Source organism: Solanum dulcamara, chromosome 4 (assembly GCF_947179165.1).
Source record: "Solanum dulcamara chromosome 4, daSolDulc1.2, whole genome shotgun sequence".
Classification (NCBI taxonomy): domain Eukaryota; kingdom Viridiplantae; phylum Streptophyta; class Magnoliopsida; order Solanales; family Solanaceae; genus Solanum; species Solanum dulcamara.
The window spans coordinates 6,015,803-6,043,174 of record NC_077240.1 but is presented as its reverse complement, the minus strand read 5'-3'; the positions used below and the strand labels follow the sequence as shown (position 1 = coordinate 6,043,174).

Below are 27,372 nucleotides of genomic sequence, written 5' to 3'. Positions count from 1 at the left end.
TAATTTATCGAAATCTCACTAATTTATGAACTAATTACTTTGATACATTCTAATTTACAATATTATGAATCTGATAAGGTTTTGATCTTTGGATACATATATTTGATGCGTCAAGATATGTCTAGATACATGTATCTCGAAATTCAAAGGCCACAATTAAGTGTAATTTGTTCTAGATATATTGTATTCAAGTGGATTCACATGTTGTATTTGAGATACATAAACAATTTTCGCTCGCCACTCTCCTATCTCGCTCGCGAATTTGGTATTCCATAGACATGTATCTAGTGTGATTTGCATGTATTTGAAATACATAAACAAATCTTGCCTGCCTCTCTCCCTATTTCAGCTTATCTAGTAGACAAAAATATACATTTAGATGTATCTGACTTGAAATTTAATATAAATTATTAATTAGTAAGATAAAAAATAATTATTTCAAATTATAAGAAAAAATAATAAATATGATAGAAATGCCGGTGTAATTTGATAGTTTTTCCTTTTTTCCAATTTACTTCAAATCCTGCCTATGAATTTTCCTCAAGTGCTATGTTAGGAGAACTAACATATTAACCAAAAAAAGGGGGGGGGGGGGGGCAAAATAAAATCCTTTTCCCCCCTCTTTTAGTGCTGATTCCACGAATTGATAACATCCCAGGTGTCAAACTTTCTTCTTTGACAATAATTCGTTGGGAATTAACATGAAATGTTGAAGATGAATATTAAAATGTACTAGAGTTAAACTGGCAATTAATATCAATTATTATACAAACACGGAGGAGCTAGTGTTCATCTTTAGCACAACTTGAGTTTTTTTTTTCTTTCTATTTTTAATACCGCTAGATTAATTCAACTTGTTAAGACCTTGCTTACTTATTAAGAGATGATTGACAATTAATGGAACTAAGTATACTCTTATCATATGAGATAGAATTAAGTAATTTATTTGCATGTCTTTTGTCCAACTTTTTCACTAATCAGAATATATGTTTGCACATGCATTAACATTAAATATAACCTCTCCAATTAAATTTATGAAAAAAAGATATTCCCACTTGCATAGAAATAATGCCAAAAAACGGAAATCGCGTTATATGACCAATGAAGCTAAAGAGGAAAAGGCAAAGTCCAGTCAGCCTTTCACCCACTCTAAGGCAGTGGTCCTAGTCAAAACTTTCATTCAACTGATTCAACAATCTTTTCATATTCTTATTATACATTTCGTTCCATTTTCTACCTTAGACAATTGCTGTTACACATAGAATGGGTCATGGAAATTCGAGACAGGATTCCTCCTCCGGCGATTCCGCCGACGGCTCAAAGCCGTCGCGGATAAAAAGACTCGGTCGACAGCTTCGCCCGCACTATCGCCGTAGTCGTCACACATCTGGTTCACAGTCTCACACTTCTAAGATCCTTAAGGAGGAAGACTTTGCTGGCATCGCTCTCATCCGGATCATTAGTGTAACTTTTCTAACTACTACTTTCTACGAATTTTGTAAACTTTTGTGCTCTCTGGTAGATGTAATGCGTATATATGTACGTTCTGCGTGTGAATTCGTATTTGCACATAAGTTCTGAAAAATACAGAGTTTTAAATTTCTGTAGGTAATTCCTTCAAATTTTACTGAATTTCATATACACTTTGCTAAATGTAAAGCATATTCGTATTTACGCATTTTTTTTAAGTTCTGAAAAGAATCAGTGCGTAACTTTCTGTAACTAATCTTTATGAATTTTGTAAAATTTATACATAATCGAGTAAATGTTACATGTATATGCATGTTGTGCCTTGTGCGTGTGAATACATATTTTGAGTTTTGAAAAGATACAGAGTGTAACCTTCTCTAACTAATTTTCAAATTTTGCAAATTTTTTTACACTCAGTCTTATAGATGGAATATTTATCTGTGAATATTTTGTGTGCTATATGTATGTTTATTTAAGTTTTGAAAAGATGTAGAGTGTAGCATTCTGTAACTAATCCTACAAAGTTTGCAAAAAAATTGTACACAGTCTGGTAAATGTTATACCTATTTTGTGTAAGTTACATGTACGGATGAACTTATGGTTGCTTTGTTTCAGGCTGAGATGAAATTCAAGGACAAATGGCTTGCTTGTATTTCTCTTGGTGAACAAACTTTTCGCACTCACGTGTCTGATCAGTTAAGTACATGTGCCTGCAGATAGTTGCTTGGTATTGAATTTGTGCCTTCAATGTTCACAGCACATACACAAATAAAACATGTAGATTGCATATAAATAATTTGAGAATTCTCTTCTGCCACTTCTTGTAATCCACAGTTTTAGTTAGCGGTGGGGGCTGCTTATGCTATTTGTTGCTCAGTATCTTGGGTGTGAGTACAATGATCATAGGTTGTTTAGAAGTATTTTAATAATTTAAGGATAATTTGCAAAAAATGAAACTAGCTTTTACCTGACGTATTCTAGATCTCGAGAAGAAAAACAAAGATGAATGAGTTCAAGTTATGACGTACCAGTTTTATTTAACAGAAGTGCTTTTGAGATGTGATCATACAAGTAATGAACAAATTTTGAGTTTACCCATGGGTCTTATATTTTGTTGGAGCTGGACAATTGAGTAAATGAAAAAGAGCTAGAACTTTAACTAGGTTCTTTATACCTGCCTGGATACTTCAAAATGCACTAATAGCAACAGACATGAAAAAGGACACCATTTCATTTGGAATTACAGCTGGAAAACTCGTGCACATTATAAATAATTTTGGAGCAAAAAGTTGGAAAATTGCTGCTAATCTTCTGCTTATCTAACAACAATTCAGAGAGTTATTATCTTGATGTGCTGTATAGAGATTCTTGTTATCTTTGGAATTTTGCTTGCTTTGGATCATTATTTCTTCAGAAAATGATAATGTGCCAAGTAAGATATGCAAAAAGCACACCCATCTCCTTGTTATTTGGCATTCTTATCAATCTGCTACTGCATGTTTATGTATTATGAACTGGAAGAAGGCTAGTCGATTCTTGCCTAGGAGATGTATATGGCACAAATTCACTTGATTTTCTCCTGCCATTCTATAATGTAGAAAAAGTAAAAAGGGCATAATTGTGCTTGGCTTCCTTACTTTTTACACCATAAATTAGTGATTACGTTGCTTTTTGTTCTGTTTATTTCTTTGCAGAACTGACAAGCCGACCTGGAACTCAGTGAGTAAACACTTTATTTTTTATTGTTACATCTACTATAAGTTGCTTGTGAAATCACATATATATTTTTAATATGATCAATGCACATATAGATGATAAAATCTTTTTGGCCACAATTATTGTTGCTTCCCCACATTGATTAAATACACTTACTTATTTAAGATGCGTATGGTGATTATAGAAATAAAAATTTCCAGTCCTTGTACATGCAAAATTTTCCTTGTGGGTAGGCGTTGAGTGATCTTTCTAGTGTTTAACTTACCTTTTGTTTATCAAGCCGAGCAAAATATGATAAGTGAAGTCTAGTTAGGCAAGTTACAGTGGGCTTGCACTGACCTTGCAATCCTGGGAATCTTTGTTCTGTTTAATACACACTAGTCTTGGTTCTACCATCTCATTAACATTGGAGTGTTGCGTTCTCAGTTATGCTATCTGTGAGAGAACCTGATCATTTAAGTAAAATCATAAGAAATGAGTAAATAACCCAAGATCCTTATAAGTTCCTTAAGAAGCCTTTATACCTCCTCTCGAACTACATCTGATATGGGACATTGTATATCTCTGTCAACTTTCTGAATGTGCTAGGATTCATGCGTGAAATGAAAATTGAACTTACAGGTGAATGCACGAGCTTACCAAAGTTTGTTTTGATGCCATGTGAAAGAAGTTAATCACCCAACCAAATTTTTTAAAGGGAATGTGCAAGCTACGTGTGAATTAGCCCAATTTTTTGTAAACCCCTTTGATGCTCTTATATACCTGATGGGACACTTTGTATATTTCAAACACATCCAAATTCTAGAGAGGATAATGGCAAGTTCTAGAAGCTATTTTGACCTTCTTTAGTTTCTTCTTTAAATAATTAATAAACCATCTGTGTCATGAGCTTTTGCTGATATTTTTTAACCATAATTTCTATAGGAAAAGAAGCTTCTTTTGGAAAGACACGGAGCACATCTTGCAAGAATATCTGTTTTTGAGGTACGTCATATTTGTGGTTGTGAAAATAGTTTGTGTCTCTTGCTAGTCATATTTGACCATTTTAAGTCTGAAAAGGGTGAATGGAGGAGCTTGATAATTTCTGGTCATCATGGTTCATGTTGAGAATGTTATTGGTAAATACAAAAATTAGGATATATGCTTTCTGTCATTCCAATCATTCATGAATTATGTAGCGTCCTGAGATTTATATACAGTTCTCAGGGACAAGATTAAACCTCATCTTTAGCTTGATATGCTTGGAACCAGAATACTCTCTGTTGATTTTTTTTGTTCCCAATCGTGATCTTAAGATTTCAGGAGGAAGATATTGTTGTTTCATTTTCATCTTTGCATGATGTTGCACTTGGAAATGTCAATTTTGGTTTTATCCTCCTAGTCATTACCAAAAGAGAAAAAAGCATAAAAAGAAAGAGAAAAATCCTCATAAATTACTCTCTGCTGATTTATTTTATTTGTGGTACAGACCAATAGACTTTCAAGGAACAATCTGATCGGTTACTGTGAGGTTGATCTACTTGAATTTCTCTCTCAGGTGAGTTGCTCTTGAGATTGAGCAAATATCTGCAACAAGTGGCGCTGCATTTTTCATGTTTATGTTGTCAACCATGGATTAATCATTTGTAATATAACCGTGCAAGTTCTTGGGTTTACTTGTTTGTAAGAATCATCTTTTTTCTTTGTCAAAAAAAAAAAGAATCATCTTTTTTTAATTTACAGTTTGATAAAATGGGTAACTCTCCTACTATCGTATTCTTCAATTTTACTATTACCTGTTGTTTTTCTTTGCTTCGTCGTCGTACTATTTTTTTCTCATCAGGTGTATCCCACACTCTGCTGAATAGTAACTCCAATTTTTTGGACTTTTTAATGTGGGCTTGTGGCCAAGTCCTTAATTGTGAGATTAGCTTTTTCTTCCCTTTCGCAGACCAACCCTTAGACCAATGCTAAAAAAATAACTTATCTTGCAGGATTCCAGTTCTGATACTGAGGTTTTTGACTTATTAGACCCATCATCCACCTCCATAATTGTTGGCCGTATATCTATTTCGTGTTGCATTGAGGTTTGTATTTGCCGTGGAGCCATCTACTTTTAATTACTTATGGTAGGTTTCTTTGGGCCCTCATTCCTGATATGTGATTACATTTTCTTGGCAGGACCCCGTTGAGACGGAGAAAACCTTTGTTAGGCGCATCTTATCTATAGTGGTATGTGAAAACTTTACCTATGCTGTCATTCTTATTGACATGATCTGTTAGTGTATCCTTCTGAAGAAAAATGCAGTATAAGCTGTCTAGAAACTGTCTCACCTATATAGGCGTGTCCCTCATTCAACCTTCTCTTTTTTGTTTCTTGATTCATCAAAATGAACTAATTCAATCTTTTCTCTTTCTCTCTCTCTTTTTAAAAAAAATTATCAAGATCATCCTATTTCATATCACACCAAGAGGGGCTCAATTTTTTAAAAAGTAGTGATTAAGTATCCAAAAATCATTCATTTATCGGAACAAAAGTGGTATTGTTTCCTTATGTTGTGCAATGTGGACCATCCCCTGTTCTTTCTCTTTCACTTTCCACACTGGGCCCTTCACCCCTTCGGAAGTTGTATTGTTTCTTTCTGACCAGGTTGACCAAAAAATGCACTCATTTCTTTCTGTTAAAAGAGACAAGGTAGAGAGAAAGTAAAGGTCATTTGCTTACATTATGTAAATAATTTTCAGTTTATTATTATATACACACTCTCAGTTTGCTTCTATGTTCTTATTACTCTTTGGTAATGGGATGATTTATGGATTTGAGAGTTGTTACTTTTTGCAGGACTATAATGAAGACGGAGAGCTTTCATTGGTTGAGTTCTCTGATTTGATTGATGCGTTTGGAAATAAACTGGCAGCTGAGAAGGTTCGCATCTGAAGAGTATCTTAAGATCTCATTGTAGTTCTTTTAGAGCCTCTTATGCGGCATATTATTGGACTTGATTTCTCATTCTGATCACATACTGTTCATACTGTTATTCACTAATGACTTTTTCTCAGCATAATATAATTGGATTTTTGAGAAGATACCAAACCTGCAAAGAATTCTAGATACATATTTGTTATTTATTAAGCGAAGGCATACCTTGTATTTTTTTATGAAGACTTCATAGCTTAGCAATCTTTATTCTGTTTGTCAGAAAGAGGAGATATTTAAACAAGCTGACAGAAACGGGGATGGTGGTGTCAGCTTGGATGAGTTAGCCACACTTCTGGCTATACAAAATGAAAAGTAAGGCCTCGTAAAATTTGCATGCCTGGAATCAAATGTGATTTTTTCTACGAATCCCTTCAATGCTCAGGTTTAATGAACTTCAGTGTCTAATTTAGTTCTTTTATTTATTTGTGTTACTCCATTATTTAATTAAGTGAGACTTTTCTAGTTCTAGCAATGAGGAGATAGGGAACTGAGAGAAAAGCGGGGAAGGGGAATGGGAACTCCAAAGGGAAACATTCTCCTGTCCTAATAACGTATGCAGATGTAACATGGATCCCATTTGTTAATTCATAATTGTATGACTAAAGAGTTGGGTAGAAGAGTTAAATTTCTATGTTATGTTTCCTTAGTGTCTTTGCAAGGGTTTGTTCAAGATTTTAAATAGTATCTTCTGCAGAAAGGAAAATGTGACTTCCATGTTGGAGGTCTCAAGTTCGAAACCACTTGTCAACGAAAGCAAGGGGTTTGCCTTCTGGGTCAAGCTCGTCGCACCGGGCTTGCCTAGTGCGGGTTACCTCTCCTATGTGGTTGCAAGCTATTGCATAGGAAGGGGGATTTTACCCTGTGCGCACCAAAAGGGTAGCGGTTGCGGGTTTCCCTTGTCATAAAAAAAAAGAAAAGGAAAATGTGAGTCACCATCATCAAATAGATGACAAGACTCTTCATTTCTTAAAAAGGATATCCCAACAAATATATGCTTAGGGTGAAAACTATTAGCAACCATCATTAAATAGAAGCACAAGGCTCCCTTTGTTAAAGGGAACCTGATGAAGTATTGAACTTCATGATGTACGATCAATTTAGATGCTTACTAAAGTAAAGTAAACTGGAGGTAGTTAGCAATTAATAAAATGGATGAAAACAAAAAGTTCCTATGTGTGCCTTTGACACAACTTTTAGCTTAAAAGAGACTTAGTTCTTACTATTTTTCCGGTCTTACAACTATTCTATAGAAAACTTACCTTTCACTTTTGTTGGCATCCTTCTATCACATAGTATAGCACCCAGATAGCACTTTCCATTTCAGCCATCCAATTTTAATTTTGTGGGTAGCATCTTCATATATCACTCCATTCTCTTGAAACAATACTCCTAGACATGAGTGCTATGTGATAAAAGCATGCCTCTCAAAGTGTAAGATAAGTTCTATGGAACAATTGTAAGACCGGCAAGGTTGTAGTGAATGTTGGACTACTACAACAACAACAAACCCAGTGAAATCCCACAAAGTGGGGTTTGGTGAGGGTAGAATATACACAAATCTTACCACTACCTTTCCGAGTTAGAGAGGTTATTTCCAAAAGACCCTCGGCTCAAGCAAATCAAAACAATAATCAAAAGAAAAACATGACAGCTTATGGCGAAGTATATATGCAAGAAAGAATGTTGGACCGCTAAAGTCCAACATATCCACAAAATGAGTGTTGCAGAGATGCAGATGCTAAGATGAATGTTTGGTCATACAAGATTAGATAAGATTAAAAATGACCACATTGGTAGCACCATACAGAAGTTGAAGATGAATTGCTTAGTTTTGTATTATTTATAGGTAATATCTACTACTACTACTATTGTTTGTATGTATTTAACTTATTTACTTTTATTTGGTATAATGATGACTTGAATTGAGATTAAACGGAGAAGTGAAGATTCATATAACCAACCCAACTTGTTTGGGACTGAAGCGTAGTAGTTTTATCTTGCTCTATCATGTGAAAAAACATAGTTGTATTTAAAATCTTTTATACGGTGGTATGTAGCCTTAAAGGTTGTTAACGGGACAATTATTCTTTAACAATGTACATGAGGAATGGATAGAAGTGGGAGACAAATAAAACAATATATCTAGAGATGATTAGAAACCTCCTTGTGAAGTTGTCTTGTCAAAATCTTTTTTGGACATTCCTACACTTTTAGTTCTATGCCTCAAGTGAAGATTTATCTTTTTTTGGAAGATATAGATCTGTTGTTGGCTTCATGTTCTTATATTCTCCTGTTGACTCAATGTTCTTCTCTTGCAGGGAACCGATAATTAATTGCTGTCCAGTTTGTGGTGAAGTTCTTGAAGTTTCGGATGGGTTGAATAACATGATTCATATGACCCTGTGTTTTGATGAGGGGACTGGGAATCAGGTTATGACAGGTGGATTCTTGACTGATAAGGAGGCTTCAAGTGGGTGAGAATTATGCAACTTTTCTGAGTCTAATTATTCCTAATAAAATTGCTTACCTCTTGATTATTATTTTATTTTTTGATATTCTTCTGATTTTTTTTAATGAAATATTGAAGTTCACGTACTTGTATAATTCTGTGTAGATGGATGTTCAAACTGAGTGAATGGGCCCATTTTTCGACTTTTGATATTGGTTTAAGGTCTGGTTCAAGTGCATCACATATCTTGGTATTCTCTCATACTCACTTCATTCCTCACAAGAAATGTTCCTCACCTTTCTGGTATGCAATATGGAAGGAACAGCCTTTTTTCTGTAGAAACTGGGTGAAGGATCTTAGACATTAAAGTGTGCTCTATTTGCCTTGTCTTCTTACATGCTTTGTCAGAAAGACCATTTGGATTTTCCTCTTTTCCTGACTTCAGTCATATGCATTGCAATTAGATATTGCCTTTAACACTGTTTTGATATACTATACAAAATTGACACATTGCGGTGTTGAAGCCAGGACCAAATGTCTTACAAATAGGAACTTTTCCTCTGTGTTTTCTCTCTGGATCTGGTACCACATTTTCATTTCAGATTCTGTTTCTAAACCATCTTGGCATGTTTTACTTCATAAAGCTGACGAAATGGGCCTTCTTGAAATTATCACCTAGTAGTAACAGAGTGTTGGATATCTATTGGTAACTCAACCTATTTTGAGGTATCACTGCAGATTCCTTGGCAATATTCAGATGGTAAATTAAGTAGCTTCTACACGCTGTTGCTGTGCTGGAAGTGCTTATTCTAGTTCTTGGGCAAGCCAGTTGGTGTCCAATCCCTTTGTACTTGTATTTTTCATCCTGTTTAACAATTTAGTGTTCTCTCGTGAATTCTGAAGTGCCTTATATGATCCCATTGCTAGCAAAAAGTTATTACTTTGAATTGGCTGAAGATTTTGTATCATTTCTTCCATTGAGATTCGCCTTCTTTAGAATTTTTACATTTAATTTCTCTTGAAAATAATCATTGTCTGAGGGCTCACTTATTTGTCCATGGCCGTTTACTGCATTCATGTAAGATTTATAAAGAACAACTGGATGTTTGTTTCTTTTTTCTTCATTCATCCTCTCTTTCTTTTGCCTTATGTGCAATTTCTGGCAGAGGAGTCTGAGAATTAGAACATGCTGGAAGAAAAGGTTCTTTTTTCCTCTGATGGCATCTGATGTTGCATCCTCGCTTTGTTAGGTTTATGACCGCCGAAAGAAAAGGCTAGTGGAGGAAATAATTGATCGGAAGATAGTCTTGTCAATGAGGGCTATCTATCAGTCTAAATTTGGCCTTGGCCTTATGGATAATGGTATGCTTTTGACTTAATCACTTATCAAGATCTTCAATTGTAAGAAGCATTTTTTGTATATACATTTCATCTATATTTACGCCTATATATGTATATCCATCTTGTTCGCCCCTATGATATAGATTAGTTTCAGTTTTTGGCCTATGATACTCGAAGTAGCTTCTTTAGCCTTCGGTTTTCAAACACATAATGGTTTCAGTCCATCTTTAATATTTTTATTTCAATCTGTTATAGATCAGGGGAATTTGGTTGCTCTCATAGTGGAAAATCAAAAGAAGAACAAATAGAAAGCAAACATATAATAATAAGCTTGATCAATCCAATGCACTTTATTTGTATTTGATTATTGTTCACATAATCAGCGTTGCATGGGCCAGAAGTTCTTTTTATCACGGAAGAAAGAAATATCTATATGACGATGATTTGGTATTACTGAACTTCCCCATCATCCTGTCTGTTTTTCATATCAACTTGAGAAATGTACAGTGAGTGTCTAGTACGAGTTCATAAATTGCGGCCCCATCTTTTTATTCTGTGGATTTTGTTGCTGATTATTACCGTTTTAACTTTAGTACAGGTGCAAAAGAAATCTTGCGGAGCCTCTCTGAAAAACAGGGCAAGAAAATGGATTCTGCTGAATCTGCTAAAGAAATACCTAACTTCATTGAATTTTTTAAGGTATCCGTCCCAGTTAAACATCGACATCATCTTATGATGTCACATTTAATTCTGATTAGACATGGTTCTTCTTTCATCCAAGTAGATTCACTAGCTAGCCTAAGCCAACTGCAGTGAGATTCTGTGCTTTTTCTTCAATATATCAAATTTTCTGTAACGTCTTGTGGCCAATTTTGGAAAAATTCTACTTTTTGGAGAATTAAAATTATTATCCTTTTGCTTTCCCCATTTATTTCACTCTGGCTACTGTTGCAATGAACTTGTAGGTGCCCCGGAAGAGATTTTGAATGATAATAGTCACATCGTTGGATTAAATGCAACGTCCCTTCCATGTGTCATGTACAAAAAGCTATCCCCTCTATCCTTAAAGGGTCCTTTCCCTTTATCCTGAAATCTCGTCCATCCTCCTCATATCGGAAGAAGTTTGCTTCAACACTTCTATTAGTTTTGATATTACACTAGACAATTAAGTTGGATATGCATCATAAAAGATTTTCTGGAGTGCGGAATCTTAGTATGTGATCATTTCAAGAATTCAATTGTCAAATAGGACCAACATTTATCCTAGTAAATATTACAACTTTAGACTCTATTCTTGGGCCTACTTCTCCATAAAGTACTATGAGATTTCAATTATACTCTTGATCCTTATATGTCTGACTAAGCGAAACTGTGAAAGAGGAAAACTGGATTGCAAGACCTTTGACTGGACAGTTTTTTGGTTCTGAAATGGGAAATGAGAAATGAGAAGTAATTCTTTTACCCTCATTATCATCTTAAAAGCCCCAATCATTAGATGCTGAAGATGAGATCATATGATTGGTGATTTGACTGCATGGCTATTTTATGATGAGCATGTTTTGTGCTTGAATTATTTATAATTTCTATATTTCTTGGCGATATCTATGTATAGTTTCTTTTGAAGTACACAGAGAATATCTTGTTCTTGTAAATTGCTGTGATTGAATTCAATAGTTCTGTTTCAGGATCAAATAAATATGGATGAAGTCAAGTATCCATTGGAGCAATTTAAGGTACGCCAAGACCTACAGGCAACGTGGGCTTTCATTTGAGAGAGTATAGTTTATTCTTTCTTTATTCACTTCAACTCAGTATGCTCCTTGTATATGGAAGCTTCCCATTATAAATGAAACAACACTTGATCTCAAAAAAAGAAGAAGTCCCAACTAGATCTTTGGACTGATTGCAGGAGAATGAACTGATATTAACAGTGCAATGAATTATGAAAAGAATGTATATAGTTTAGTTTGTTCCTTTCATATGCTTCAATTTGGTACTACATATAGAAGAAGTGAGTAGATGAATTGAAGCAATCTTTTCTCATGTCATATTATTGTTTCTGCTGGGAGTTACTGTAGCTTTGAGATGGTAACTTGTAATAAAGCACAATTATCGGCATACCTTATGTCAAAAATGAAATGTGCTAAATGTTTGCGGTGTATTACTTGTTTCAGTTGATTGTTTGTGAAATTTAGACATGGACATAAAATCAACTGATGAGTACATAGTGCATACCACAAAATAATCTATATTCGGGAAACATACCAATTATCTGCAAAGAAACATGGGAGTTCCAATTTTGTATAAAATGGAAAAATATTTTCAATCAATTTGTCTGTTTGTTATCAGTTAATCTAATTAAAGAGAAAGCTTATACAGTGAGGAAGATTACCGGTCACTTGGATATACTGTATCTTAATCAATCCAATGCACTTTATTTGTATTTGATTATTGTTCACATAATTTACTGGTATTGCTGAAGTTTTCTTTATCATTGCACATCTTTTCTTTGATGGTCTCGTGAATTTGGTTTCCAGACATTCAACGAATTTTTCATAAGAGAGTTGAAGCCTGGTGCAAGACCTATTGCTTTTGTAGAATGTGATGATATTGCTGTATGTGCTGCCGATTGCCGCCTGATGGCATTCAACAGTGTTGCTGATAGTATAAGATGTTGGATCAAGGTAAATCCAATTATTGTTAACAAATGTGTGTTTTTCATTATTTCTGGTAAATATTGTGCTGTTTCTCATGATACCAGTAATGATTGCCTAGTGCAGATTAGTTGCGGAGCCTATCCGAATTGCTTGATTTTGTTTCTCTTATTTCGCCTTTATGTGTGTGTTATTTTGATATCTTAGAAGTTTCAAAAGCATATGAGTATTTACATTGTGATGCAAACTACCTTGGTATCTTATGGATTACCTCAGGGTCGAAAGTTTTCCATCCAAGGTCTGCTGGGGAATGAAACGTGTTCTAGTGAATTTGTCAATGGAACTCTAGTGATATTTCGCTTGGCACCACAGGTAGAACTGTTGTGAACCTTCTTCATTGTTGGAGCTATTTCACACTATTAAATATCTCCGTTAAAATTTCTCAATATTAAATTTTTTTGGTTAAGTAAATTTCCACTGTTATATTCTGATTTACACCTTTTGGATATGCTATATCCAAATGCAGGACTATCATCGTTTCCACTTTCCTGTATCTGGAACTATTGAGAAATTTATTGAAATACCTGGTTGCCTGTATACGGTATGTAGAGTATATTGCTTCTTTGAATGTGGCCTATTTGATCTTGGCAGCGTATTGCTGCTTCTTTATCAGAGTAATTTGTAAGCCCTCCTAAATGATTCATGTTATTCCACCCACCCCATTCCCCTTTTCTTCTCTTTCTACTAGGTGAATCCTATTGCTGTGAATAGCAAATACTGCAATGTCTTCACCGAGAATAAGAGGGTTGTGTCTATAATTTCCACAGAACACTTCGGGAAGGTATGCCATTTTATCCATTTGATTCTAGTCTTAAAAATCATTTTTTTTTCATGAAAAAGTTATTGTACTATTTTGTTATATTGTCCTGCTATCTGTTATTGGCCATGCTAAATTTAGAAGTAACTAATTCTGATAAACGGTATCAGTAATATGAATGAATTTAAGCATTTACACAAAACTTTTTATGTTGACGGGTAGAGTAATTTAGGGCTATTTGAGCCCTTTCAAAATCCTTTTACAACTGAAGTAGGGAATTGCGTATTTCTAACACCCTCCTATACTTATATCCAAATCCTAGAGTTCACACATAGATTGAAGTTTTATTCTCTCTTCTCTTTGATTTTTTTTTGAAAAGGTGATGAACTTGATTTTTAAGATCCCGAAATGGACCAACTGCTCAAGAGTGGGCTAATGGAAATACTTTGACAAATTGTGGAGATGTCATGTAGCTGAGAAAGTGGGTTTACCAGTTTCAAAAGTGAGCCTAAATTTGAGAGAATGAACTAACAGGATAAACGAGTGAATGTTGGACTTGGAGCAAAGAAATAAACTAAATGGATGGAATTTTTGGGAGAGGCGTGGACAGAGATAGAAAGTAGGGAGTCTGTATAGAATTCGGTTGGATGTATGAAGAAAAAGGGTGTGAAAACAGACTTATGCTAAGAAAACGAGCTTAAATTGACTTGGATACCATGTTAAATTTAACTGTCAAACCCAAACCCTAAGACAATAGGTGGATAGCATATGTCATCGTAAAACTTTGGAAATTTTATGCTTGTATGTTTCAATACCTCCAATTAGTGTAACGTGATTTATTCCTTTACATGTAAGATGAAGTTTTTCCCTGTATTAGTTTCTCCATTTTTTTTAATTTACTCTAAGGGCTTAAATTCTGGAGCCCCAAATGGTGCCTATTTGGTAAAAAGTAGGCCTTGAGCAGAGAGTGAGTTAAACGGGTTGAGGAAGTGGCTGGAATAGTGATTTAGCTGAGAGAAAGAAAAACATAATGATATACTGTGATACTCCCTCCATCCCAATTTATGTGGCACCGTTTGACTTGGCACAAAGTTTAAAAAAGAAAAAAAGACTTTGGAATTTGTGGTCTAAAATAAACCTTAAAACATTTTTGTGACTAGAAATCTTTTCATTAAGGGTGAGAGTGTAAGTTTTAAGTAGAATTGTTTCTAATTATAGAAAGGTGACATTCTTTTTGAGATAGACTAAAAAGTAAACTAGGAAAGTGTCACATAAATTGGGAGAGGGAGTATGCCATTAAGCAGAAGTTGACAGAAAAATGGATGTCTGAGATTATTATATATATAAGCATCCAAACAAAAGCCTTAAAGCACTGGAAGTAGCCACAATCTCTTTGATATGCCATCCGAAGTGGACATTTTAAATATCTGAAAATTCTGAGTAATACATCTATCCTCCTCTTTATCAATAAGAGGTTTTTGATTATTATCTTATTAAATTTCTCTCATTAGGTTGTGTTTGGTTCAAAGCAATGGATCTAGTTATCTCATTGACATGGTTATCAGATCCATAGGCCACTTTTTGTGTGACTCCTATTTTGAATTTCCTTTTTGATGGATTTGCTAATCTTTAGAAAATCTCCACGTGAGCATAACTTGACACTCTATCTTGATATCATCTCCTTGCGGCTATTTTAAAAGTCATTAATGTGTTTTGTCTATAAGGTTTTGAGTAATGTTCTCACTAAAGCTTCAATCCTTCCCTTTTCTGTATATAGGAGCTCTAACTAGACTTGTTACTAATGCTTAATTGCTTGTACCCGTCTAAGTTGAGTCAACAATGACTTGTTAGCTCAGACATTGAACTCTATGACCTTACTGTGTTTCATTATGCTCAATTTGGTGAAAGAAGCTTTACTTAATTGACTGCAGGTTGCATTTGTTGCAATTGGAGCAACAATGGTTGGTAGCATTAATTTCTCTAGAAAGGAGGGCGACTATGTGAAAAAAGGGGATGAGGTTCGGTACTTATGATGTTAGGCTTTTGCTGTCTTAGAATTAACTGATCCTGTTTGATGTCTAATTCGTATTTCTGTTTCGTGATTGCAGTTTGGATATTTTTCTTTTGGTGGAAGTACCGTAATTTGTGTCTTCGAAAAGGTAGGTCACCAAGCTTTTTGTTTCTACTGGGAAGACTCCAGTTTGCGAGTGACATTGTGATATGTAGCTGTAGAACTATTCTAGTCCGTCTATTTCATGATGTTTAAGCTTCTTTTTATCATCTGGAGTTTTCAAATGAGATCTCCTTCCTCTTTGAAATCCTGAAGTGGTAATCCCTTTGATTGAAACATTGGTTTGGTTGGCTATGTGCAACATCACTCAAGTACCTTTACATCTCCAAAATTTATTATTAATTGAATGGTGATATCATATTGTGATATCTCATTGCATGTTCTTGAAGTTAAATTTGTACGTTTAGTTTAATGATTTGGCTTGAGCCAAAGAATTTTCATCATAGGAAATGTGAGTTCAAAGAGGTAGCATTGCTTGTTGGAAGTATTTTCTTTTTATCATATTGAACTAATGACTTATAGATCCATCATATTTTCAATAATATAAAGACAGAGGACAGTTCCATAACTTTTTTTTGAAACTGGTAAAGTAAGAGGACAGTTCCATAACTTGGAACAGGTATAAGTTGGTGCAAAGTTTCCAAGATTTATTTAAGATTTAGGTGCCTGCCCAAAGAAATAGAAAAAAAGAAAGAAAAAGATGGAGAGAGAGTAGGCTCTACTTGGAAGCCTATCTAGCATCTGTGGTAACTTAAGAGACTCTCTGGACACTTCAATGGGCGAATATTTCTGATAATCCTCTTGTGTATACGTGCCATCAGTATCTGATGATTTAGGCTGATTTGGCTCAAAACAACTTATCCATCGATTATAATATGGATTCTAACTATAAGTCCCTGAATAATTTTAGTGAATATGTATTTTTTAGCGAATATTTGGTTCATTGTAATAAAATAGTGTGTATTATTTGAAACATCTGTTCAGTTTCGTGTATCATAAAATTTGTTTCCTGTAATCTATCTATTTTGTTGCCATAAAGGATATGTATGAAGAAGCCGTCACTAGTGTGAGATTAGTAATAGGAGATACAAAAGTTTATTCCATAACCGTGAGTTTACACCCGGGATTGGAATTCAGTCGGTATTAATTTAAACTAGTTACGGATGAGCTAACTAATACTATACACGATGAGATCATATGGTGTGTGCTATATGCACAAACGATATTGTGCTAGATGACAAAACCAGTGAGGTACCAACCTAAAACTTGAATTATCGAGAAGCACTCTAAAAATGAAGGGTTTTGATATAAGTAGAAGCAAGATTAAATGTATGCATTGCAAGTTTAGCCAGTATAAGGGTAAAGTTAAGATGAGATTAGATGAGATTCTGGTACCTAACTGCGAATAATTTATATATATGTACTCGGATGTTTGAGAAGAATCGTATGATAGATGAAAAGGCTACTTATAGAACCAAAATAGGAAGTGTTCCTTGAGTGTCGTCATAGAAGGATACTTGCCAAAGTGAAAAAACAAGTTTTATAGAACAGTTGTAAGTCCAACAATGTTATATAAGAGTGAACATTGCGCCAAAAAGTCAGTTCCGCAAAGATGCAAATACTAAGATGGATTTGCAGTCGGAAGATTAGACAGATTAAAATGACCGCATTCACAGAAGCTTTAGAGATCATGAACTTTTTAGCGACTAATGGTGAATTACTTGCCTCCTATATTAGCCACCTTACAATGTTCTCTCCAAAATTAATTATTTTGTGTCTATGGGTAGAATTTTTCATCCTTCCCTTCTCTCCTTTTTGTCTATTGTGTCCAATCTAAGTCTACATTTGGAAGCGCTGCTCCTTTGAGGGAGTAGTAAACAACAAATGTGGAAATATCTTGTTTTATGACATTTAACTATCCTGCTGTTGTTCAGTGATTTTGGCATCTAATCGGTTGAAATATACAGGATTCCATAAGGATGGATGAGGATCTCTTGGAAAATAGTGGAAGATCACTAGAGACCTTGGTATCAGTGGGAATGCAGTTGGGTGTCTCCGTAAAGAAGCAGGGTAACATGAAGCTGCCAAATTTAAAAAACCTTTCATTATGAGTTTGATATCTCTATCAACTGTGTTGCGATTAGTCCTAGATGATTGGGCGAATTATTCAAGCTGATTGTTGTGCTTAGTTTGTACCTTTTAGGGCTTGTCTGCTAAATTATGTGTTTATTAGTAATTTCCTTCATTTTTCATGAATGAATATACCAATAACATGAATTAGCATTTGCTATCATTCATTGCTGTGATTAATTTGTCATTTCTTAGGATGTAAAATGCATGGTATGTTATATATCAGCTTGAGTAACCACTTCAAATTGTAGAAAGAATAACACACACTAGCAACTTGTTTTAGGAAAATGTTACATTCTGTACACTGATAATGGATCTTGTCTACATGTAGTTTTGCAGTTCTCATGCTTTAATATTGTAGCTTAGCTGATTTTCTGAGAAAGATGGCAATGGAGACACTGGTTAGATGTGAACTTGCATAGCTCTTCTTCCAGATGCCACTTTTTTTGTGGACAATTTCATGACTTGACTTTTTACTGAGATACCGCTGTCCACAGGGAAAATGACATTACATTGTTGTGTATCTTATTAGTGAATTCTTTAGTAGGTTTGCCTGTAACCGCCAATGTTATATGGGTAAGGGCTTGGCTGCGTATTGGCAAATCCTACCTGTCCTTGCATTCCATTTTTCTGATACTCTTGCCACATTAACTGCTCTTCCATTAGGAGTCTCTGTTTCTTCTCCATCTCTGACATCTGAACATATGCTGGTGGAGCTATTGCTAGTGAAGCTGCAAAAGGATCTGTGCCTGGTGCAGCTGTATTAGCTCCACCGTTTGCTGTTGGAGGTGCAGGCAATGCTAGCATTGCTGGCCGTCCTGCTGAGCCAAGTGCGACGCTGCTTGCACTTCCAGTAGCCACAACACCCGAGCAGGCTACTGCCTGAGACACTGCTCCTTGTTGGTACAAGCCATTGAGCATTAATGTGTCGAAGCCTCCAGGGAGGGAGGTCTCCTGGTTTGACAAATGACTCGCAGACTGAACCAGTGCTGTCTCCCAATCTCCTGAATCGTTGAACGCTTGCCATGGCGAAATGCTTGTTGCAGGATTGGTCGTTGCTTGACCACCATCAAACAGCGCTAATGCCAGTTGATCTCCATGTTCTTCCGAGGTTGGAGCATCTTCACTCAAGTTTAATAAGTCTCCTACTTTTTGGGTTTTCGCCGCCTTCTGTTCCTCCTCCTCCTCTGTCCTTTCTTCTGTTTCTTCGGGTAATCCCTCTGGTGCTGGTAATGCCTTAATTGCATTCATGTCCTCTTCCGGTTCAGTTTTTGGTTCCTGCATTTTAGTTTCTTGAACGTGCTCAGTATTTGGTTCGTTCTGCATTGCCTTCTTGGTCTGTTCCCTGAAGGACTTTTCTCGTATAAGGTCATCCATACGCTCGAGTTTCTTTGGTGGAATGATCTCAATATCTGGATATTCAGTAGTGCGTGCAACTCCAACTGTTTTCCCCCAATCGTAGAAGTACTCGATCTCCTCATATTGCTTATTAATTCTGAAGAAAATCTCAAGAACCTTCGCAGAGTCTGCGATTGATAATTCTATGAACTTATCAAACAGGAGAGTCGTGATTTCTGTTAAATCATAATATAGCTGGAAACTTTCCTTCACCAACGGATAAAGAGCCACAATCACCACTCGATTGTTCTTTGCAGAACCTGAAACAATATAGTGGAATTTGTATTTAAAGACTATTTGAGAAGGGAGCCGGTAAAATACCTGCAAGACCTTATGGTTATAATTTGATGATATGATCTCAAATTTTGGTAATCTCATTTATTATCTACTCATTTGTTCTCTCTCCTTTACAGCTTCTTTACTCTTATGCTAATTCTACATTGGCATTTGAGATTCGATCTTTTATCAAAATGCGTTGCTGATTTAATTGATATTTTGGAAATTGGCAAGAAATATTGAAGCAAAAGTGGTGTTTGGAAATACAAATATGCAATAGGAACCTGCAGGTCGGCAGGCTAAGAATCGCTCAAGGAGCTGCATTAGATGATGAATCCTTGAGAAAACTCGATCATTCTTCATTTCCCTGAGGGGAGTGGCTTTTACCCCCCTGGCATTATGACGATCCTCTTCTTCATCATCGCTGTACGCAAATGCACTGCGTTTTCCCCTGCGGCTCTGCATCCTAAACTCCAAATGTTCGTCAAGGTACAAAGCATAAGATCGTACAAATGCAGAACAATCCCAGGAGTTAGATCTCGAGTCGCGAAAATCAGACATGTTGAGAAGCCTTGTTCCTCGCCTTGTGGCAAAGAAAATCTCTTCCTCATAGGATGGATCGCCATCACAGAGCAGCCTATGGATCAACATGAGTGCCTTAAGCGCCACAACCCAATTCTTGGTCTTGCTAAGGCGTCTGGAAAGGAAACTGACACATGCACCAACATAGGCTCGAGAATAAGAAGTCAAGCTTAGAATTTCCCTTATATGTCTCTCCTCCGGTGGGTACTCATCGTGTCGGGTCGCCTTCACGATGGCGACTTCAAGATCCGACAAGGAGGCGCTGCTGCCTACTTTGGCCAAACTTATGCTTGTCTGGTCCTTCACTGCCCCTATTGCTTGTCTAAGCTTGCTTGAACCCATGAGTTGGATTATTTTTCTCTTCAATTATTCACAATGATGGCAGTGTCAACCTGAAGAAATGAAACAAAAACAACCGTTAAATTGAAACCAAGATTGAACGTGCATGCATGAAATGTTACGTAAAATCCCAAACCAGCTTCCATCTAAAAAGATGTATATCGTGAGCATTCAACATAAATTGACTAGTTTTATGCTAGCTATATACCTGATGTTATATTGAATTTTGTGGTAAGACTGATGTGAATGTTTTGAGAGATTCAGGTTTGCAATGAGAGAATAATCAAAAGAAAGAATGAAGAAATATTGGAGTTGGAGAATTAAAGATGATGAGATTGTTCTTTCTTTTCTTCTCTTCTCATAAAAATTTTCTGTCAGCTTAATTGGCTGAATCTAATGACCGTAGAATATCCTGTTTATTAGCATCGTTTTTAGGAGGCTAATGGAAATATTTTTCCAAAACAGAGATACTACTTGCGATCAATGTAATTCTGTCTTAAAACCTTTTGTAATTTCTAAAATTTGTATGAAGAGAAACGATTATTATTCAACATTTTAAGGGAATACCAATTTTTCGGAGATGCAACTTAGAGGATCGATCGATTAACTATGGCCTTCGATATGTCACTTTTAATAAAAATTACCATATATTTATATTATTTTACGTATGAACGGATAGAAATATAATTACTACTATATATCAGAAACTCACAGAGAACTAGTGGAGTGACATAGAAAGACATGAAAATTGAAGAAAAAAACGAGTAAAGTTTTTTTTAATTCAATTTGCACCATCTTATCTTGATTTTCCTTCTTAATTTTATTTGTTTTGTTATAAATTTAATAAAAGATCTTAGAGAATTAAATAATGCTAAATGCAATTATTTTCACGACGTATTTCTATGTATGTATTATGTGTGTCTCATGGAATAGGAATATTCTTTTTAGAAAATATTGAACGTTGTAATTGCTGTAGAATAATTTGTTTTTATATTTCTCTTACTATTTTATGTATCGTATGATCCTGTTCACTAAAACTAGAAAAATTGTACTAGTACTTTATAGGTTAAATAATCAAATACTATCAGATATTGATAATGAGATTATAAAAAATATCAGAGGCAGATCCAATTTGTCGGGTGCGCGTTAACCCAGTAACTTTTGCTCAAATCTTATATATCTATTAAAGCATTCACTAAATATTTAATTGTAAACTCAATTATTATCGTATATTAATTTAAAATCATTATAAAAACTTATAAACTTTAAATTTTAAATCCGTCTATGAGAAATACTACTCCTACCATTCTATTATATTAGTTTCTTTCTTATCATTTGATTTTATGGATGGAAAGAGGCCCTTCCTTGCTTTCAAGGTTTGTTTTTCATTCCCATTCCCATAAGAATGAATACTATGATTCGTGTTTTTAAAAGGTCGTTTTATTCAAAACCCCAATTGTGACATCCCTTTTCTCCCACTTCACACCTCGGAACGCACCCTTCTTATAGACTTATAGAGATAAACACGCCAACTCGGCCCTTCGACATAGTGCGTCAGCAAATTGGTCCTCCCAGGCTTGTACTCAAAGACCATGCCGAATCATGCATCAAAGTCTTGTCACCGATCGAGTTTATTTTAACAACCATCTAACGAGAAACATCTTACGGCACAGATATAATATGATTCATATAAGACGAATCAGGTAGCTGGTAGATTTAACAATCTCTCACTCCTAAAATGGATATAAATTTATTTGTTCGGTGCAGGAATGTGTAAGATTTTTAACAATAACAATATATTCAGTATAGTCTGTATACTAAAAAGTGCTTACGATTTTTCTTTTTATTATTTTAATCCCAAGCGATGTGGGACCTACAAAAGATTCTCATAGAATTTAAGTTGAGATTGAAAAATAAAATATTTGAAGTTGAAAAAAGTCGTGCTATTTAGGGAATTAGCTGACGAAAACGGATTCGGTGTTGAATCTTTTTATGTTTTGGAGTTTCTAAAGAAGCGTATGCAAATTGAGAATGACAAACATACAAAACAAACTAGAGTCATTTTGGTAATAAAACAAATATGCATTGTTACAAAGTTTTTTTTTGCTGTATACAACAGCAGTGAGTAGTGCTTATTAAAGAGCCGTGTGCAAATTGGGAACAATAATTTCACTCTCAATGCAGGTACATACAAAAAAAAAAAGTGTCAATTGGTTGTGTTTACTAATGTGAACAATAATAAATTCCAAAGGCCAACATAAATAGTTTGCTTCCTACCGCATCCTAGTAATTTTGGAGGAATTGCCAGCTCAAATATTATTAGTTTTATTTTGTTTTGGTAAATAATCGCCAGTTCAATATAGGTTGTGTACAACTTTAATGTTTAACTTTAGTCCTGAAATTTGAATTTTTATTTTTTAAAGCGAAAAAATGATAATTGCGTTTGACGATGAATAACTCCGGGAAAGAAGTAAAAAGAATTCATGCCAAATCCCTAATAACTCTTCACCATTCAACAGATTTTGTAACATGTTACAGACAGAGTGTCGAGACTATAGCAGGTTTCAGGTTTCTCGTGAGTTCACTTTATTTTTATTTTAATATTCCGGAGTTCTAATTGCAGATAAGACTGCAGGAATAAAAACATTTTTTAAGTCACATCATGAGTTGCATAAATATATAAATATCCGGTGTTTTTATATACTGCAGGATAGCAAATGACTTGGGGGTTAAATTTTGCTTTGAAAAACACAAAAAATACTGTGAAAACTGATATTATACTATATTATTCTTATTAACTTTAGTTCTTCTAAATTTACATAATGCTTTAAGCAAAGACTGAAGGAGTAATTACAATAAATATTTCAATTAAAACCTGGAACATACACGTCTAATTTTCCCTTGTAATCCAGTTAGGACATCAATTCTGCCCATTTTCACCATAGCATTAGCAAAATCATCCTCAAAAGATATCCCAAAAATTGGGCCAAGAATCCCAAAGTAGGAATCCACAATGCTCCTTGTCTCCACATCTTCGTATAAACTAGCATCAGATTGTAACACCGCGAAGCCATTCCTAACATTCTGCAAAATATTCTTGTCAAATTCCCCGCTGCTGCCCCGATCTATCGGTAATCGAACGTTAACGTCCCCGTTCCGTGGGCAGGTGGTCATTAATTCAGGGAGGAAACTGGGATCTATGGACGGATCAGAACCTCCTCCAGGGGAAAAGTCGTATAACCTTTGTGTCATGAAGAAACATGCCGTGGTACCAATTGTATGTGCAGCTGTAAGTTACGATAAAGATATCACTGACAATGTAAAGAATTTAAAGATTATTAACGAAATTTAACATGTTATAGAAAATTATAATCGTAGCCATTAAAGTGTTTATTGTCTTAATTATAGTCGATACATAACCACAAGAATCATGTGTAAATGGGTTGATTGCATTTAGTAATCTGGATATGGTCTTTCAAGTGGTCCATTTCCTAATTAAGTCATCTCGTGATCTTCAATTACTTAACACTAGTTATATATCCCATTTTCACTGCTCAATGACGTAATTAGCAAAAGGATCAACCTATTGACTGATTCAAGACTAATATTGCTTGAACTCTCACTAAAAATATTATTTTATCCGTGTCGGATTCTCACCCAGTAACATTTTTTTTTAAGAGTAAGACAAAGGCGAAAATCATTAATCACCTTAGAACATGATTAATTAAGGATCTAATTAACAAACCCAAAAATTAGTACTCCTATTGAAAAAAGAAAGGTACAAAATCGTGTCTTAGCTGATGACAATGTTCACATCCCCTTCAATGTCTACCAACCTAGAAAACCCACAAAGTTTGTGATTTTTCCTAGGGGAAGATAGAACATAAGGGTGGGTGGGTGGGGATAGTATACTTAATAAAATAAAAATTAGATTTAAGTTATATACACTAAATGCCGTCATAGCAACTCTTATTGGCTATCTATTTTTCAGGTTACGACGAGTAAATTACCACTGAGCACAACGAGGTCTTTGTCGGAAAGGCCTTTTTGGGAGAATTTAGCTTTGAGTATCTGAATGGAATCGCTAACATCCGGCATGTTATCTGCTAATGACAAATTTGATATCATTCCATCTCTTCTTCCTGTTTCCACCTCATATGAAGGTCCATTTGCCTGTTTCAACATTATTTTAAAATATAAAACGAAGAAAAAACAACGAATTTGTCTCAATTAAAAAGAATTCGAAAGTGTACGTAGTTAATGAAGAGAAACATAACTGATGAGACAAATAAATAAATATGAAGTACCAAAACAACAGCATCCCTAGCAGCCAAAGCAACAATATCAGCACAAGACACAATGCCAGGGCACACTCTTTCTATTTCTTCTTTGGCTCTTTCAATTACTTCAAATCCTGAAACCCCTTGATGTCCAAATGCATGTCTTTCTCCAATTGCCCCATTTTCTATCAAAATTGATCCATCACACCCCTGATTAATCAAGAGGTCAATTCAACTTAGCTCGAATCACTTATACATATGTAAAAAATTTTAAAAAATCACTCTGCACTCATTGACTCTAAATTCTGAATTCGTCTCTGACTAGTAAATTGAGAGAAAAACTGACCTGAACAAAACAATCATGAAAATGAAGCCTAAGCAAAACAGGAGCAATGTTTTGATCGGAGGCAGCAACTTGACGGACAACAGTGCTAACAATGGTCTCAGCATTAGGGCATGTTTTGCCATAAAAACCAACTTTTAGTTGTCCATGTGACATCCCTGCTAGATGGCTTAAAATTACAATGAAAAATACAAGTACCATTTTTAAACTAGTCAATTCAAGTGTTTAAATTGGGTAAGTATTGGAAAGAAAGAACAAAAAAAAGAGAAGAAGACCAAGAGAAAAACAGAGAATTAGCTGGTGATATTTGTGTAGTGAACCTATTCACTTATGTCACTATATATGTACACATAATTTGAGATTTTTATTTATCTTTTGTTTTTTTTCCTCTTTCCACACTTAACTGAAGAGATGGCAATGTGTCAAGCACCAAATTGCATGATTTGGGGGGTTTCATTTTCTTTTTTCTTTTTAAAATTTTCTTCCCCATTATTTATCTCATTGTAATAATTGAAATTCATTAATTTAAAGAATAACACTTCCTTCAATCAATTTTATATGATGCCGATTTCTCACTAGGCACAATATTTAAGAAAAGACATGACATCAAAATTATCGTTAACATATCATAATTTTTTATGATTATTTAGGGAGTGGAATTTAAAGTTAAAGAGTTCTATGCATAGAAAAACACATTCTCCTGCGTGTTAGGATCGAAAATAATTAGGTGTCATTTGAAAGTTAGCAAAGTAAACTTTAAAATACCATGAGTAAAAAGATAAACGAAAAATATATCAAAAGACACAAACATTTAACATGATTCGATCAATCGACGTACATCTACGAGAGGAGATGAGCAATCCACTATATAAAAGAGAGTACACAATATCGAGAGAAATGGCCTCACACAATTAACTCAAAAATAAAAAGAGGTTCACATAAGTGTTAACGTAACATTTGTGTCTCACCATTTCTCCCCTACACAAAATTAAAATCTTTAACCCCTTAAGATTACTTTGTGAATACTATCAAGTTAGAAGTTATGAACCTCTACTTATAAAGTCATAAACATTTTTCTATCAGAAAAAGAATTGATCAAATATTAAAACTTTATATTTTCTTTTAAAAAAAAATTCAACTATTCTAAAAAAATCAAGACAAACATCATCACTAAGAACTGAATTGTGCAGATAAAAGTGTCATAGAATTGAACGAGTGACGAAAAAGGTGAATAAATAAATACAACTGTCAGTAGGAATTCACGTGTTGATACATGTAAAACATATATAGATTTTTGTGTTTTTGGACCTTTATGGGATAAGCCGTTTAAATTTCTTTGTTTTGTATATTGGTTGCAGTTATTACATTTTCACAACCTCTTTTTTTTAATTTTAATGTGGATGGCATTCCTACCTTTTTAGTATTTTTCCAGTTTAGAATTTAGGAATGTATACTCGATAGGTAGTTGGGTTTTCTGGGCTTTGATGCGGCAGAGTGTTTTGCGCATTTGTCATTAAAGCGTTCAAATGATTTGTGCTGGATTAATTGAACGAAATCTTAGGAGTGATTCAATATCGAATTTCAAATCTCAATAAAAAACTAATGGTAAGAAAAGATCGTGACAAAGTGATGTTAATCAAGAGCCGACATCTGATCATACGAACGTCATCATTATATTTGGATAAAGGCACTCAATAATTGTTATACAACTATACAACCAACTGATAAAGAGCCCGTTTGAATGGGCTTAAAAAATATAACTTTTATGTATGAAGTGTTTTTAGAACTTTGAAGTGTTGAAAGTTATTTTTATAAATAAGCAGTTGAGTGTTTGGATAAAAGTGCTTAAATGAGGAAAATGATGTGAATTTTAGAGTTAAAAGAATAAAAAGGGTAGTTTGGGAATTTAGTTAAAAGAAAAGGGATATAAAAGTAATTTTCATGGTCAAAGAAAATGACTTTAAGCACTTAAAAAAAAGTTAGGAATCCTAACTCTTTATTTTTGACTGACTTTAATAACTTTATGACTTAAAGTTAGCATTAGGCAAACACGTTCCAACGACTAAAAAGGGGCTTTAAGTTGATTTTGACCAACTTAAAGACCATCCAAACGGGCTCAAAGCAAAAACAGTATACTAAGCGTAGCCAAACAATTAGGTGTAACTTGATTTGATTAATATATTTAATACATTGATTTTACCAAATATTGATTCTACTTATTGTGATCACAATATTCGTGTATTGATCTTCTTACTTAAATAATTGGAAATTTTTTAAATTCAAGAGATAATTACAGGTCAGTATCTTTCAATGATCTTATTTACAAAATAACAAGTAAACGTCTAGGTTTTGTATACATAAAATATACATAATCAATATATAGATTTTCATTTTATACATTTGAGCTAACATTCAATATAATTAGGAGTGTGCAAAAACCGAATCGATCAATAAATCGAATCGAAAAAAATATTATTGGGTTAACAGGTTTTTAATGATTTTATAAGAAAAAACTATGGGGTTATCGGTTCAGTGTTGGTTTTTAGT

General features: G+C 34.5%; 3 protein-coding genes across 3 annotated transcripts; 1 reads left to right on the top strand and 2 right to left on the bottom strand.

Moving 5' to 3' along the window:
* The first annotated feature begins 1,125 nt into the window (after positions 1–1,125).
* On the top strand, positions 1,126–17,829 carry LOC129885763 (phosphatidylserine decarboxylase proenzyme 2-like). Its single transcript, XM_055960169.1, has 21 exons — positions 1,126–1,464; positions 2,086–2,165; positions 3,165–3,189; positions 4,111–4,170; positions 4,655–4,723; positions 5,160–5,252; positions 5,347–5,397; positions 6,008–6,091; positions 6,366–6,457; positions 8,464–8,619; positions 8,760–8,844; positions 9,845–9,956; positions 10,534–10,634; positions 11,621–11,668; positions 12,473–12,619; positions 12,866–12,961; positions 13,116–13,190; positions 13,338–13,430; positions 15,338–15,424; positions 15,515–15,565; positions 17,445–17,829. Exons 1-21 carry the CDS (start codon positions 1,264–1,266, stop codon positions 17,586–17,588), a joined length of 1,950 nt encoding a protein of 649 aa, XP_055816144.1. The 5' UTR covers positions 1,126–1,263; the 3' UTR covers positions 17,589–17,829.
* Positions 17,830–17,917: 88 nt separating this feature from the next.
* On the bottom strand, positions 17,918–20,547 carry LOC129885764 (putative clathrin assembly protein At1g03050). The gene is made up of 2 exons (XM_055960170.1): positions 19,566–20,547; positions 17,918–19,265 (listed from the first exon to the last, which is right to left on the bottom strand). Exons 1-2 carry the CDS (start codon positions 20,203–20,205, stop codon positions 18,148–18,150), a joined length of 1,758 nt encoding a protein of 585 aa, XP_055816145.1. The 5' UTR covers positions 20,206–20,547; the 3' UTR covers positions 17,918–18,147.
* Positions 20,548–22,960: 2,413 nt separating this feature from the next.
* On the bottom strand, positions 22,961–25,149 carry LOC129884581 (peroxidase 43). Its single transcript, XM_055958869.1, has 4 exons — positions 24,829–25,149; positions 24,510–24,692; positions 24,213–24,375; positions 22,961–23,489 (listed from the first exon to the last, which is right to left on the bottom strand). The coding sequence occupies exons 1-4, from the start codon at positions 25,024–25,026 to the stop codon at positions 23,071–23,073; spliced, it is 963 nt and encodes a 320-aa protein (XP_055814844.1). The 5' UTR covers positions 25,027–25,149; the 3' UTR covers positions 22,961–23,070.
* Positions 25,150–27,372: the final 2,223 nt, after the last annotated feature.

Excerpts from the sequence above, each read along its gene's own strand:
- LOC129885763 (XM_055960169.1), top strand. The coding sequence starts at position 1,264 with ATGGGTCATGGAAATTCGAGACAGGATTCCTCCTCCGGCGATTCCGCC. Across the intron at positions 5,253-5,346 it reads CTATTTCGTGTTGCATTGAG|GACCCCGTTGAGACGGAGAA; the intron begins GTTTGTATTTGC and ends TTTTCTTGGCAG. Across the intron at positions 8,845-9,844 it reads CAAGTGCATCACATATCTTG|GTTTATGACCGCCGAAAGAA; the intron begins GTATTCTCTCAT and ends TCGCTTTGTTAG.
- LOC129884581 (XM_055958869.1), bottom strand. The coding sequence starts at position 25,026 with ATGGTACTTGTATTTTTCATTGTAATTTTAAGCCATCTAGCAGGGATG. Across the intron at positions 24,693-24,828 it reads TTCATGATTGTTTTGTTCAG|GGGTGTGATGGATCAATTTT; the intron begins GTCAGTTTTTCT and ends TTGATTAATCAG. Across the intron at positions 24,376-24,509 it reads CTAGGGATGCTGTTGTTTTG|GCAAATGGACCTTCATATGA; the intron begins GTACTTCATATT and ends ATGTTGAAACAG.
- LOC129885764 (XM_055960170.1), bottom strand. The coding sequence starts at position 20,205 with ATGGGTTCAAGCAAGCTTAGACAAGCAATAGGGGCAGTGAAGGACCAG. Across the intron at positions 19,266-19,565 it reads CTTAGCCTGCCGACCTGCAG|GTTCTGCAAAGAACAATCGA; the intron begins GTTCCTATTGCA and ends ATATTGTTTCAG.